This window comes from Hyperolius riggenbachi, chromosome 2 (genome assembly GCF_040937935.1).
Source record: "Hyperolius riggenbachi isolate aHypRig1 chromosome 2, aHypRig1.pri, whole genome shotgun sequence".
NCBI classification, from domain to species: Eukaryota; Metazoa; Chordata; class Amphibia; order Anura; family Hyperoliidae; genus Hyperolius; species Hyperolius riggenbachi.
The window spans coordinates 209,832,855-209,848,526 of record NC_090647.1 but is presented as its reverse complement, the minus strand read 5'-3'; the positions used below and the strand labels follow the sequence as shown (position 1 = coordinate 209,848,526).

At 45.2% G+C, this 15,672-nt stretch overlaps 1 protein-coding gene across 7 annotated transcripts in view; it reads right to left on the bottom strand.

Moving 5' to 3' along the window:
* ARHGEF7 (Rho guanine nucleotide exchange factor 7) overlaps positions 1-15,029 on the bottom strand; it is a 202,919-nt gene extending 187,890 nt beyond the window's left edge. For 2 of the 7 annotated variants that reach the window (XM_068268052.1, XM_068268053.1), the window contains exon 1: positions 14,636-15,028. In XM_068268052.1, the coding sequence (XP_068124153.1) occupies positions 14,636-14,800 (165 nt within the window). In that variant the 5' untranslated portion in view covers positions 14,801-15,028. Of the gene's footprint in view, positions 1-14,635 lie in introns of all 7 variants that reach the window. The other 5 variants (XM_068268055.1, XM_068268054.1, XM_068268051.1 and 2 more) reach the window with 4 other exon arrangements.
* Between the last annotated feature and the right edge of the window lie 643 nt (positions 15,030-15,672).

Here is a 15,672-nt window from a genome sequence, read left to right as displayed (position 1 = left end):
GGTATACATCTGTATTGTTGGTGATACTGCAGATCATCAATAATCAGATACTCTCTGTGTGCTGACACCAACCGTTACATTAGGTTTAGGATGAACCTGAACTCCCCATTGTTTTTTGTCACCAAGAAAAAACGTGGGAGTAATAGCCCCGAAATTCCTGCCCTAGAGGAACTGGCACTACTACATTCTTTGAAATTCATTTTTGAATTTCCATAGAAAGACCCCGAGCTTTCGCCTGATCCCGAGGAAATCTGTTCACAAATTCTCTGGGGGGAGATGGAACCAAAAATTGTGGACGATACCCGTTCTTCACTATGCTCAAAATAAATGGATCTGGATTGATCAATTCCCATTGGGACAGAAAAAATTGAAGTCTCTCCCCCACAGGCAAACCGTCATTTATTATCTTTGCTAGGTTTTGCAAGGGCGAATCCTCCACGTCCTTTGCTGGATGGAAAAGACTATTTCTTATGTTGTACTGGCTGTTTAAAAGTTTCTTGAGAGGGTCTCCTAAACAATCCAGCCCTTTTAGTGTGGAACGTCTTGCGTTTACTGGGAAACTGCTTACCCTTCTCTGCCGATCTGTGAAGGACATTATCCAATTCCTTACCAAATAATACATTTCCCTCAAAGGACACAGAACAAAGTTGGTTTTTGGACGTTAAATCCCCATCCCATGTCTTAAGCCAGAGAGCTCTTCTAGCAGAATTAAAGTTGAAGAGAAATCGAGAGCCCAATATGGTGTAGTATGTCAAAATTGATTGGATAAATGAAACAGTGAGATGGTAATGCTCACAAACACGGGTTACCACCTAGGTAACCACTCATTAGGCAGGTGAGGAGATTAGACCTGTCCTCACTCAGGATTAAGAAGTCCGTTCTGGTCAGAGGTGCTCTGCTTGCTATAACTGAATTGCTGTTGTTTATCCCCTGCTTATTGCCTGAAGAAGTGGGCTGTGCCCGCGAAACGCGTTGCATCTTTGGGGTATTTTCAATAAATGTGTATATCTATACATTTACAGTCCTTGGTGTCTGCTTTAACGGAGGCGAGTCCACCACTTCCTCCCAGCAATTTTTTAAAAATTTTATGTACTTTTATCCTTCTGGCGCCTCTGTTCACCTACCAATATACTTCTAGCAGAATTGATTAATGCAGTGGTGCGAGCCGAAACCGAACAATCTCCACTGCAGCATCTGCCAAAAAAGCTACAGATTTCAAAACTACAGGCAGGGATTTAATATACGTACTTAAATCAGACCCGGTTTTGACATGACTAATAAAATTGTCCATCCACACTCTTAGATTTCGAGAAATACATGTGGCCACTACACTCGGCAAAAAAGCAAAGGCAGCTGATTCCCAAGCCTTCTTTAACCTCCTGAGCGATAATCCCGAGCTGAGCTCGGGGTATATCGCGCAGGAGGATTTCTCAGGCCCTGGTGGGCCGATTTGCATAATTTTTTTTTTGTTACACGCAGCTAGCACTTTGCTAGCTGCGTGTAACTTCCGATCGCCGCCGCTCGCCGCCGATCCGCCGCCGCGCCGTGCAGTCCCCCCCCTCCCCGACCCCTTGCGCAGCCTGGCCAATCAGTGCCAGGCAGCGCTGAGGGGTGGATCTGGACTCCCTCCGACGTCACGACGTCCATGACGTCGGTGACGTCATCCCGCCCCGTCGCCATGGCGACCGGGGAAGCCCAGCAGGAAATCCCGTTCTGAACGGGATTTCCTGCTTGCTCTGATCGCCGAAGGCGATCGGAGTGGGTGGGGGGATGCCGCTGCGCTGCGGCTATCATGTAGCGAGCCCTGGGCTCGCTACATGATTTAAAAAATAAAAAAAATTTAAAAAATAGTGCTGCGCCACCTCCTGGGCGATATAATTGTATCGCCCAGAGGGTTAAGGAAAGATCAACCCTTTTATCCATTGCATCCTTCAATACTCCTGCATCCTCAAAAGATAAGTCTGCATTTTTGGATTATTTAGATAAGGCTGCATCTAATTTAGGACACTTGATAAATTGATCAATGTCAGCCGGAGCAACTGGAAACTTCCTTTTGGCAGATTTGGGAATAAACAATTTTCGTTCCGGTTCTTGCCACTGAGACATAATATCGTTCAATGATTGATGAAAGGGAAAAACTCTACCCGCCTTTTGTGCTAAACCCGAATAGACCTGATCTTGTGCAGAAAGCTCCTTCTGAATCTCAGGAATCTGTTCCGTAGAATACACAGCCTTTAATAATTCATCAGTATCCTCAGTATTAAACAAAAATCTGGAAGCCTTTTTTAATTCAGAGTCAGATTCCTCCTCAGAAAAAGCATTCTCCCCCTTCTTCTATTTCTGATAAATCTTCTCTCCCCTCCAATTCCTCTTCCTCCCCTAAAAAAAAAAAACAGTATCAATAGGTACGTGAGGGCGAACCCCCTGATCAGAATCGGGGACCTGAGGAATAACAGGAGAGGGCGGTGGGGTTGAAGCAGATGAAGGACCTGCTACATCCTGTGGATTTGGCAAAAGAGAATCTTTGAATTTCCCCAAAGTTTCATTAATGTCTTTAACAGATCTAAGAACATTTTTTAAGAATAGCCGAAGATTTGGATTCAATATCCGCATCTATACAAGACTGACATAAAGCCTTAGTATAGGCTAGCGGATAATTTAACAGAACACTGACAACATTTCCTAGATCTAGACCTCTCAGAACTGCTAGAGGATGTAGACTTAGGGCTTGATTCACAAAAGAAAATTTTCACGGTTTCGCTCGATCACGACTTTTCGTGCGCAATCGCGAATTTTCGCGCAAAATCATCATCGTTTTCACGCGCAACCGTGATTTTTTTATGCGAAATCACTCTCGTTTTCGTGCAAAAAATTGCTTAATTGATTAATTGCGTGCGAAAATTCACGATCGCGCGAAAATGTGAAAATTCGCGCGAAAACAGCCGTGCTAACAGTTAGCACTCTTGTGAATCAAGCCCATAGACTCCACTCTAGCCTGAAAGATAAGATGAGATAGAGATAGATATATACCCCATTAACATACATAGCCAATGTAAAATACGGAGTGCAACAGGGAGAAAATTCTCCCACTCACCACACCATCTGCCTGTGCCTGCGTCTTGGGAGCGGTCGATGCAGATGTAGATGCGGAAGATACAGCCGAGGCTGTGACAGCAGCAGCAGCAGCAGTACTGGCGCTGATCCTCCATTATCGGCGCCACGCTCGTGTCCAGCCGCTCTCTAAATGGGAGGAAGTATGCGTACTTCCGGCCGCCTCCTCTGACGTCAGCAGAAGTGACGTGTGCGCTCCACTGCTATGAGTCTCCAGAGCGTGGCTCGCGCAGGAGGAAGGCGGCTGCTGAAACGGCTCAGTCCGGTCGGCGTTTCAGCAAGCATGGCGATAGCACCTTAGGACCTCTATCTTCAAGTAAGTACTATGCCTGGACTCAACTCACCCTCTGGTGAGGAAAAAACAAAAAAAAAATGGGAGATGTATACCACAACCTGTGTTTCCAGGCGGAAACAAAATTAACTGAGGATCAAGGGGGGGGGGGGGGGGGCTTTTTATACTCTTACTTCGTGTTTCCATAGGGGGTTGGGTGAAGCCAATCCTCCAGAGGGTGTCCCGGCTGATGAATGGTAGAAAAGACATTTGTGGTTATTTCATTATAGATGTTATATTTGTCTGACTTAAAAGTGCCTCTTGGATTTAATTGTAAACAAGATGACTGAAATTATCAAAATCAATGTCAAACTGGCCAAACCACTCAATTTCAGTGGGGGTTGAATAATTTTGAACACAACTGTACTACCCTTTTCTTAACCACCTGGGCGTTACGGAAGAGCTCAGCTCGTCCAGTAACGCTGCGGTGGATTGCTCTCTTTTTTTTTTTTTTTAAACACATAGCTAGCACTTTGCTAGCTGCGTGTTTCTCTGCTCGCCGCCGATGCGCCGCTACCCGCCGCGTAACAGGCCCACACCCCCCCCCCTCCTGAGACCCTGTGCGCAGCCTGGCCAATCAGTTGCAGGCAGCGCTGAGGGGTGGATCGGGACTCCCTCTGACGTCACAACGTCATACCGTTCGTCGCCATGGTGATGGGGGAAGCCCTGAAGGAAATCCCGTTCAGAACGGGATTTCCTGATGGGCATGATCGCCAGCGGTGATCGAAAGGGTGGGAGGGAGGAAGCAGGGGGGGGGGGGGGGAATCATGTAGCTAGCGCTAGGCTAGCTACATGATAAAAAAAAAATTAGGTTAAAAAAACCGGCTGCGGCCATGGGGATTCAGAACGCCAGGCAGGTTAAAGGGAACCTAAACTGAGAAGGATATGGATTTTTCCTTTTAAAATAATACCAGTTGCCTGACTCTCCTGCTGATCTTGTGTCTCTAATGCATTTAGCCACAGCCCCTGAACAAGCATGCAGATCAGGTGCTCTGACAGAAATCAGACTGGATTAGCTACATGCTTGTTTCAGGTCTGTGATTCAGTCACTACTGCAGCCAAAGAGATCAGCACGACTGCCAGGCAACTGTATTGTTTAAAAGGAAACATCCATTTCCCTCTCAGTTTAGGTTCCCTTTAATGTCCCATGGTCAGTTCTCAATCCATATACATTTTCCTCTAGTCTCTTCTGCCTCAAAAGCTTTTGCAAAGTCCAAATGTACTACCGCTTCTAGGTCTGTATTCAATACTAACTAAAACTTTAATGTGTATAGGTTCTTTATTAATAACAATCAATGTTATATAATTGCTGGTATTGATGTAAAAATGAAAACAGGACAGCAAACTAAGACTATTTCCAGAAAGTGACCCCCTGTGCGACTTGAGCTATTTTTAAACGTCCTTTTATCAATGACACCAGCGATGAGACTGGACAGTCTGAAATGATGCCCATAGGCAAACATCAATTCATCATGCTAAACGGAAATATAATCTACTTAAAAGAACTACTGTCCTTTAAGCAGAGATCCGTGAGTCATTTATAGAAACAATAACACAGCTCTCCAAAAGCTAAGAATCAAGAGTGTTGATGCTTTCAGGGGATGCACTGTTTAGAAGCTAAAAATGTTAGAATCCTCAAGGAAGAAAATAAGATTAAATTTGCCTCACTAGTGTTCAGTCTGGCAGCACACATCTAAGCTGCTTCTAACCACTCTGATGTGCTCTTATAAACAAATATGACTTTGTAAGCAAATATAAGCTGTGAGGGTCACAAGCTTCAAATTATATCATTCCCCTTTTCATTAAAGTACTAAGTGGTGTGGTAGCATATGTGATCACTATGACAGTGCTTTTATATAACATTCATCAGTGTCTGAGTATACAGATAGACTATATCCCTTACAAAAAAAGTGGAGTATAACTTTGCCTTCCTGGAGCAGAACATATTTGCAAGTATTCAGCTTCACACAAGCAAACGTTACCACATCACTTCAGACCAGTAATAGACTATAAATCATTCACTAAGGTTCCTGAAAAAAACAGGCATAGGCCCAGAGCCACTGATTTAAGACAATGGAAAGCAAGAATCAGAGCAATGCTGGAGATATCGCAGGGCGCAGCACTGCAGGGGCTATAGACAGCTGCAGACAAACATACGATGGAGAAAGCGAATGGAAGAGCTCAGGAACTTAGAGTGCATGAAAAGTGGTTTAACACTACTTCTCTAGCATGCTCCACTGCCCATACACCCTGCAAAAAGATGGAACACCAGCACAATATCGGGGAACACCATAGGGGGATTCTTGATTTGACTGGTGGGGAGGTGGCATATGGTACTCCACTACACACTCTGACCCTAATTCAGGAAAAGGGGGTTATAGAGAGATCTCTCTGATTTGCCCTCTGCAACTGTTCTGGTGACAAATGAAGAGGGCAGAACATCAGAATAGTGATGGGGGCAACACTGCCAGCAGGACTGAGGGGGAAGTGGCATGCCAGAGTCAGAGAGGCAATGGTTGGTGGCACAGTGAGGGATACCCCCCCCCCCCCCCGTTTATAGCACCCATTCTCTCAGGTAAGAACAAAGGGCTCGGTTTATATCCAAGTATATACAAATATTTAAAATAATTCACCCATAGATCCATAAAAAAAACTAGGCAACAAAACAAGACCCTCGCTCCACTAGACATCTCTCATATGCATATACAACCTAATAAATGCAAACATTTCTACAGTGTACAAGCTACGCTTTTCCCACAGTTAATTTGTAGTACTATAATAGTTTGTTGAAGCACATAACCGTGAGAACAAAAACTTATTTACTGGCCAAAGTTTTTTAGCGTGCTTTCACACAGAGCAGTTTCATCATTGAGGGTTTTTCTTCCAGCAGATCAAGGGCACATGGATGAGGGCAGCATGGACCCGGGCTATACCTGCCACCATCTCAGTTTGGGGGAGGGGAGAGATGGTGTATGTGGGGCTTTTATATAATTGTAATATGCTTTTTTTTCAAATCTTACATTGAATATAAAAAAATTCTGATTGTCCGACAGAGGTCAAAAGCAGGCAGACTAACTATATGGTCAGTAAGGAGTTTGAAGGTGGGTTTTAATGTTGTTATGCCAGATTTGAATTCCACATTCAAGGGAACCTGAAGTGAGAGGGATAGGGAGGCTGACAAATGCATTTCCTGTTAAACAATACCAGTTGGCTGGCAGTCCTGCTGATCCTCTTCATTTAATACTTACATAGACCGTGAATCTGACGACATTAGCTGCATGCTTGTGTCAGGTGAGTGATTCAGACACTACTGCAACCATGGAGATCAGCAGTGCTGCCAGGCAACTGGTATTGTTTAAATGGAAACACATATGGCAGCCTCCACATCCCGCTCACTTCAGGTTCTCTTTAAATCCACCTGGCTTATATTGTGTACTACCCACTTGTAGTGCTAAACCAGCTCTGACCAATTGAGACACGGACTCCACAAAAAGATTTCCTGTGGTATTGGACACAAATACATCATCAGTGGAGTCTCCTGTCCTGTAAGTTGCAAAGTGAGGCCTCCACAGATGGGAAAAAAAAAAAAAAAATTATTCACCACAAGGCCAAGACTGTTACTCTTTGATCAAGTTCTGACATTAACATGCCAATTGTACGCGCGTTTGGCTGTGGCCGGCACTCTGACTAATCTATGGCTGTGTAGACTTGTACACAACAAGCTGCTATGCACTGTATTTTCACGCCATTAACTCATGGCCAGCATAGTCTTTCAGTAATTTGTGCCATCTATGGTATTGGATATGTGGGCTGGCCTTCACTCATCCTGTTCAGCAGTTGTCCTTCCTTGGACCAATTTTTGAAGATACTAACCACTGCATATACTGCGTATTGAAAATACCTCCACAAGACCTACAATTTTGGAGATGGTCTGAACCAGTTGTCTAGCCATTACATATGACAATTGTGAAAGTTGCTAAAATCTGCTAGAAATCAATGCTACGGCTGGCCCGATCAATTGCCTGATTGATTTTTCGCCAAAACCAATCAAATCAGTCAGTTGCTCTGGATGGAAGATATTGATCAGTGGTGGGTCAGGAGCAGCGGCAGATCAACAGCTCATAGCGTTGTACTGAATTAAACAGTGCAACGCTGTGGTTAGATAGATTTTTTTTTATAGATTTCATGGTGAAAACTATTAAAATCTATGCCTACTGCATGGCAGCAATTTATCCCTCTCAGATCAGATTTGATCTGACAGGGATCTTGTGGCAATCTATAAGTGTATGGTCACCTTTACACTAGCCTATTTTCCAGCTTCTAGAACGTTACCTTTATAACCTGATTGTTTATTTGCCATCTAATATAGGCCACCCATTGTAATGATATATCCAAACGTATCCACTTCACCTCTAATTGGTTTTAATGCTAGCTAAATTGTGTAGGATACCACATTACACACAGATAAAGATTCGTGTTATTTATTTTACGATTGAAATGTCAGGGATATTTCATTATGGAGCCATCTTGTTATCTACCATGACTGAGAAAATGCGATTTTCAGACTATAGACAGCATGTTACATATATGTTGATTCTGTGCTATTCATATTTAAGGCATTATAGAACAGTATTTTGGTGGCCTGAATAAATATTATAGCTAATCCCACATGCATTGATTTCTGCAGGATTCAGTCAACTAGTAATTGATTCTAACTAGAGACCATACTTCTAGGCAAATAGATCGGTGTTTATGACAACCAGGCAGCCTTAGTTCACTAAAGTCACAGTGTACAGTATAACAACTAATAAATAGCTAGACTCATAACTATTAAAAAAAAATTAAAGGGCAACTCTTCTTTAATCTACAAAACATATCAGCTCTATACTGTACAAGTCATTTTATAACTGAATGGCAATAATATATTGAATTTCAGCGAGTCTGCTGGCTCCTATATCATCACTGTGGGTCTGCTGGCTCCTATATCATGTGTCATGCACAGAAGGACTTCTTACGAAGGGAGAGCAGCCATCTTTGAATTCATTTAATTGTCCTCTGTTTTGTTGGACACAACAGAATAGATGGTTATGGGTGGCAAGACTCGATACATTGCCTCAGATTCTCCTGAGGACTATGAGGCATCACAATCTCTGAAGAACAATTTGAGGGAAAGAACTTGAAGGAAAAAGAACTTGGAAGTTTGTAAATAACGATTTTTTTGTGTCGTTCTACAGTTCTGAAAATTTAAAAAAAAAAAAAAAAAAAAAAGATTTATAATTACCGGTAGTTCAGTTAATTAACCTGCAATAAATGGCGGGCAAAAAGAAATACTACAATACTAACTTCTCTCCGCACCCACTGTCTGTTAGTGTACCACAAGGCTCTGTCATTGGACCTCTTCTCCATTTACACTCAAGGCCTGGAGCGATGAATAAGCTAATTTGGTTTTGAATATCACATCTATGCTGATGACACCTAAATCTATTTCTCAGCCCCTGATCTCTCTCTCCACTATTATCCAGGGCTGTGGAGTCAGAGTATAGGAGTCGGAGGAATTTTGGGTACCTGGAGTCAGAGTCAGCAGTTTCATAAACTGAGGAGTCGGATGATTTTTGTACCCACTCCATTCCATAGCCCTGCTATTATATTGAGTCCCTGAATGTATCTGCTGTCATCACAGGTTATGTTCATGTTATCTTGTTTCCTTAAATTTAACATGAACAAAATTAAGATTGTGATATTTCCACCTTCTCTCTCTGTTCCACCACCCATAGTGACCATCAGTGTAGAAAACAGCCCAAGAACATTAACTCCTTAAAGTGGACCCAAGATTTCAGAAATAAAATCTATTTTCATCTGCATGATGACAAATATAAAATATTTTAGATTTATTGGAGGAACCCCTACCTTCCTTTCATATTGTCAGGACAGAAACCGGCAGACTGGTGGAGGAGATAAAAACAAAAAACAAAACACAGGCTGCTACTGATGATGTCACAGGGGAGGTAATCTCAACTTGTTTGAGATTTCAAATAGACGCCCCTGTGAAGGAGGGTAGCTGATGACAAACACACCCATGATCTAAAACCTCCTACTAAGCTCAGAAGTAATGTCTGCCACCTGTATAACCCTAGTTATGAAAAGAGAAGGGTGAAAAGCATGCACTGAAATGCTCTTAGGCTTGAAGGAGTGTTTATTTTAGGTCCGCTTTAAAAGGAATCATCAGCTAAAATAAAATTTAAAAAAATCCGCTTTACTCACCTGGGGCTTTCTCTAGCCCCTTGCAGCTGACTGTCCCACACTGACCGCTCCGCTCTCTGCCCCGGGCTCCCCGCACGGTGCAGAGGCCGACTTCGAGGTCGTTCTTACTGCACCTGCGTTAAGCGCCGCTGTCAATCAAGCCCACGCTGTCCGACGCGTACTGCGCAGGCGCGGAGGGGAGCCCGGGAAGGCAGAGGAGAGTGGAGCGGCCAGCATGGTAACGTCCTCCGGGCTGTACTGCGCAGGCGCAGTAGTTCTGCGCCTGCGCAGTAAAGCCCGGAGGACGTCCGATGACGTTAGCGCGCCCGCGTGGGACGCAGAAGAGCCGTCCTTGGAGCGCAGAAGAGCCCGACCTGGCAGCCGGCCTGGCCAGGTCCAGTCGGCCACCGAAGACGACCGGAAGCCTCTGGAGCGGCGGCGAGGGCACCTCCTGCCTGCCACGGGCTGGAGTAAGTGGATATGGATTTTTATTTTTTTAAACGTTTCCCTGAACCTTCCCTTTAAGCTCGCTGTCTGGGGGAAACACTGGACTCTGCTCTCTCACTTAGACTACATATTAACACAATAAGTACCTCCTGCTACCTCCACCTCAAAAACATTTCCAGATTTCGTCCCTTCCTATCACAAGATGCTACCAAAATGCTTGTACATCCTCTAATCCTACCCAGTCTTGACTACTTTAAAACCCTACTATATGGTCTACCAAAAACAAGACTGTGCGCTCCTGCAAATACCAAACTCTATTGCCAACTTCATCCACCTCTGCTCCAGCTTGTCTGATGCAGCCCTTCTCTACCTATTATCTAAAGGATCCAGTCTAAACTCCACAACCTATCATACAAAGAATGACTGATTGCCTGGAAATCTCATGATGACCCAGAACTCCTAGGAGTGTGTAAGGGGCTATAAAGGATCAAAAAAGCCCTTTTCCTAAAAACGCTATGCAAAGAAAAAATGTGTCTTCTTAAAACAGAAGGCATTTACAATGATTCAGGTTGGAGTCCTCATATGCTCACTCCAACCTGAATAATTGGCAAATACCTTCTGTTTTAAAGAGACACTGAAAGGGAAAAAAGTGCCCCTATGTGGTACTTGCCTCGGGAGGGGAAAGCCTCTTGATCCTAAGGAGGCTTCCTCCATCGTCTTTATCCTCTGGGATTCATCGCTGTCAACCTCTGAAAATCTGATGGCGCAATAGCGTCTTTAGAACGTGGTAATATTTACCTATCCACGCCCCTGAGCAGGCGCAGTACAAGTTCAAGCTCTGGCAAAAATACGCAAGCCCGATCCAGCACAGTAGAGTGGACCCGATCGGCTCAGCTATTTCCACCAGAGCCAGAGGGGAAACTTGTACTGCACCTGCGCAGGAGTGGGGATAGGTAAATGTTACCACATGCTGTTTGGGGGCTGCCAGCGCTGGATCCAAGAGGCTGAAGAGGATGGGGGAAGCCTCATTAGGATCCAGAGGCTTCCCCCTCCAGAGGGACGTACCCCCCCCCCCCCCACACACACACACACACACACACACACACTGACCACTCAAGCTGGGCGCTCATATGAGCTTTAATTTGACAAGCATTAAAAACAACGGTTCTAAGCCTTGTTTACCAAATATACTGAGAGATCTGACAAGGAACCAATACAAGTACTACAATTAAGCCCAAGAACAAATAGAATCAGACTCGTCGTTATGCAATTATAGATAAATCGTATTATACAATAATCACATTAAGTACATCTCAGTATAGTATAATCAACTTATTTTAAGAAAAAACTTTTAATGGACACCTGAAGTGAGAGTTATATAGAGGCTGCCATATTTCCATTTGAGGCCCCATTCACACTTAGAAGTGCAAAACGGCAGCGATTTTTGACGGGGTTTTGCAGGAGTAATTTTTCCACGATTTGACGCGGAAAAAAAAAAAATCACTGGACAGTGCAGCGATTTCTCTGTAATTGCGTTTAGCACTTCTATAGCACTGAAACGCGATCGAGGGGAAATCGCCTGAAAATGTTGCAGGCTACGCGTTTGAGTTTCGCGATTTTGGGCGATTCGCTGTGATTAGCGCAAATCGTCCAAGTAAGAACGGGCCCATAGGGTGTTATAACACTAGCGCTTTCAAAAGCGCTAGCGTTTGAGCGTTTTGTCGAAATCGTCGGCAAAACGCTCAAGTGTAATTGGGGCCTAAACCATACCAGTGGCCTGGCTGTCCTGCTGATCCTCTACCTCTAGTACATGTGCAATTCAGACATTACTGCAACCAAAGAGATCAGCAGAACTGCCAGGCAACTGGTATTGTTTAAAAGGAAATAAATACGAGAGCCCAAATGAAGATAAGAAACTTTCTGCCCCCTCAGGCCCTGGTTTCTGGTCGGCTTGGTCAGATTTCAGTATGCCAACGCTGGCCGGGCTGCACATGTATTACAGCACACAATTGCAGCTGGGAGCGCTCCGCACAGACGCATGACGTCACGCGCACTAAAGCCCAGCCAAGCCGCCCAGAAAACGGCCAGAGGGCAATTACAGGTACCGCGGTGGCAGAAAGGAGAACGGGGGGATAGCATTGAGCATCAGGACAGCTCACCATACACGCCTGTTCCCAGTTTCTCATCTTCATTTGGGCTCTGGTATCCTTTAAAGTGTACCCAAGGCCTAAATAACAAACACATACTTTCCTAAGAAGGGGGAAGCCTCTGAATCCCAATGAGGCTTCCCACGCCATCCTCCCTTCCCCCGTTGCCACTTGCAGACCCACCAAAGATTACCAACAAGGGCTTGCCATTAACCTCCTCTTCAAGCATGACCGCAGCTGCACCTGCACAGTAAGCCGGAGCTTCTTGTACACAGACGGCTCTGCACTACTGCGCAGGTATAGTCACACTGGTGAACAGGAACACGGAGCCAATCAGCTGGAGGTCTGCAAGTGGAAATAGGGGACCAAAGGACAGCAAGGGATGCCTCATTAGGATCCAGAGGCTTCTTTCTTCTTGGGTAAGTATCTGATTTTTGTTGTTATTTACACCTTGGGGTCTCATTAAAGGACAACTGTAATGAGAGTAATATGGAGGTGACATATTTATTTCCTTTTAAGCAATACCAGTTGTCTGGCAGCCCCGCTGGTCTATTTGGCTGCAGTAGTGTCTGAATAACACCAGAAATAAGCATGCAGCTAATCTTGTCAGATCTGACAATAATGTCAGAAACACCTGATCTGCTACATGCTTGTTCAGGGTCTGTGGCTAAAAGGATTAGAGGCAGAGGATCAGCAAGATAGGCAACTGGTATTGTTTTAGGTCTCTTTCCCAACAGGACGTTGCGTTTTAGGGGACGTTATAGGTTGCATAACGTGCCCCTGTAATGTCTTACTGTGAAAGCAGCCTTAAAGTCAATGGGAATCGGTCCTAAAAAAGAAAAACAAAAAGGCCAGATACTTACCTAAGGAGAGGGAAGGCTCTGGGTCCTATAGAGCTTTCCCTCTCCTCTCCCGGACCCCTCCGTCAAGTGCTGGCTGTGCCGTTTGAATCCCCCGCCGCGTGGGGACTTCGGAAGTCATCGGGAACCAAGTCCTCCCGAAGACAGGCAGCTCCATACTGCGAACGGGGACCAAGAGAGGAGAAGGAAGGCTCTATAGGACCCAGAGCCTTCCCTTTTCTTAGGGCCCATTCACACTAGAGCCTTTTGCCAGCGATTTTGGCGAAACGCTCAAGCGCTAGCGCATTTTAAAGCGCTAGTTTAATAATACCCAATGGGCCCTTTCTCACTTGGGTGATTTGGCAGTGATTAACGCAAATCGTCAAACGCAAACGTGTAACCTGCACCATTTTCAGGCGATTTCCCGGCGATCGCGTTTCAGTGCTATAGAAGCGCTAAACGCGATCGCAGAAACATCGATGCAGTGTCCAGTGATTTTTCCACGTTAATCACAGAAAAATCACTCCCGCAAAAAACACTTTTCAGTGTGAATGGGGCCTGAGGTAAGTAACTATCTGGCTTTTTTTTGGGGGGGGGGGGGGGGGGGAACTAATTCCTATTGACTATAAAGAAAAAAAAAATTGGCAGCCTCCACATCCTTCTCGTTACAGTTGTAAGTTACTTATTTGTACTTTTATAAACAGGCTTGAGTTTCCTCCTAGCACAGCAGCTTGTGTAGGAAATAAAGTGCTTGCACTGCTAGTGTAATGATGATAAGCAGCAGCATGTGACACAGAAGTGTCCTCCTAGCCTCACATCTCCGCCAGTAGGAGCTGGAAGAGGAGGACACAGCAGAGTCTTCGGAGAAGCTCATACTGACAAAGAGCTCAGACCAGCTGTCATAGCTATCTATCTGTCGAGAAGCGTGCATCACCTCCCCGACCCTGCACAATCCCTCCATTCACACACACCACATTTGTGGTCATCCACACTATTGTTCCACCAACGGCTACAGAAAGCCCATTATCCGGCCATAGAAATGCAGCCTATACACCAAGATCAGCATTCTCTTCCAGCATCTGTACGCCCATAAGCAAAGATCAACTGAAAAATATTTAAAAAAAAAAAAAATGTACACCGCTCTCCTTATGTGCGGATTTCCTTTGTAGATTACGGAACCTGCCCTTGCATGTTTCATTGTGTTTCTGTTATGGTAAATGTGTGCCAATCACAATGTGCTACAGAGGAAATCCATACTCGGAGCCACCAAAGCTTAACCCTGTGTGATCCAGTCTTTCTGACAATGACCCCGGCCACCCGGGCCCCCCTGTGTGCAGCCTCCCGTGTAGAGGATGAGAGTACCTCCTCCATCCCCAGCTGTCGCTCCCACAACCCTTACCCTACAGAGTGGGGGCGGCGATACAGATGCTCTTTAACCCTGGCTGTACTGGCAAGGACTAGAGCCCGGGGTCCATCCCGCAGCAGCTGTCAGTATATACAGAGCTGGGCGCCAGATTTACCTTGTCTATGGTGCCTGGCAGCAGCCTCTCCAGTAGCCTGCATAGCACTACTCCGTCCTTCAGGGAAACCTGCAGGAAGCCCTCCGGGTCCGACACCGTCTTTTTGGGAGACTCCAGCACCCCGAGTGTGATAAGCCATGTAACGGTCTGCTCTGCTGAATTCATGGCTAAAGCCTACCGGGCACTGCAAGAGCGAGGGGGGCAGGGGCAGCCGATGCAGACCCCCAAATGTAGCCCCTTCCCCCCTTTGTGAATAAAAGTGGAGGTGGTTTTCCTCTCCCCGTGGTTCACATTGAAGCTTAGGGCTGCTGCTGCTGTAGCTGATCCCTCCTTTCCTGGGTAGATGCAGATGATGACGCCTCGATGCTGTAGGAAATGCAGCAGGTCTGCTCCCTCGATTCCCCCCTCCTCCTCTCTGCCTCCTCCTCGTCCTCCTCCTATTCCTGTCTCTCCCTCTCTGCCCCCCTTTCTTTCATCGCTGGGCTTTCTGGCAGGCTGTCAAGTGGCTTTTGATTGCACACGCAACCTGCAGTGCCGCTCCAGTCTACAGAGGATACAGTACCCAGCCTACAGCTCACTGCTATAGTGTTTACTTCATGGACCTGGCTTCATTGTGAATGGAGCTCTCTTCTCCCAGAAAGCTCTGCAAAAAACAGCATGAACATCTAAAATCTGGTTCTTGCCATTATTTAGGTACTACAGAATTGCAGGCCTTGCTGACCAATTATTATTATTGATAAAGCGCCAACATATTGCACTGTACAGAGAAAGAAACAAAAATGAGGTATATAATAATACAGAAAATGGCATACGCAAAAAAATAAAATAAACATTGGTACATAATACAGGATTGTAGACCTGTGTGATATGATGAACAAAATGTATGGCAACTTCCAAGACACACAAGGGTGAGAGAAACTTGCCCTTGCAAGCACAGGAATTAGAATCTCCCCTGTGAAACGCAGTCGCAATCTGATTCAGTTGCAATTTCTGTAAATTTTTAAAATGCAAATTTCTGCTTTTTTTTGTGTGAACAT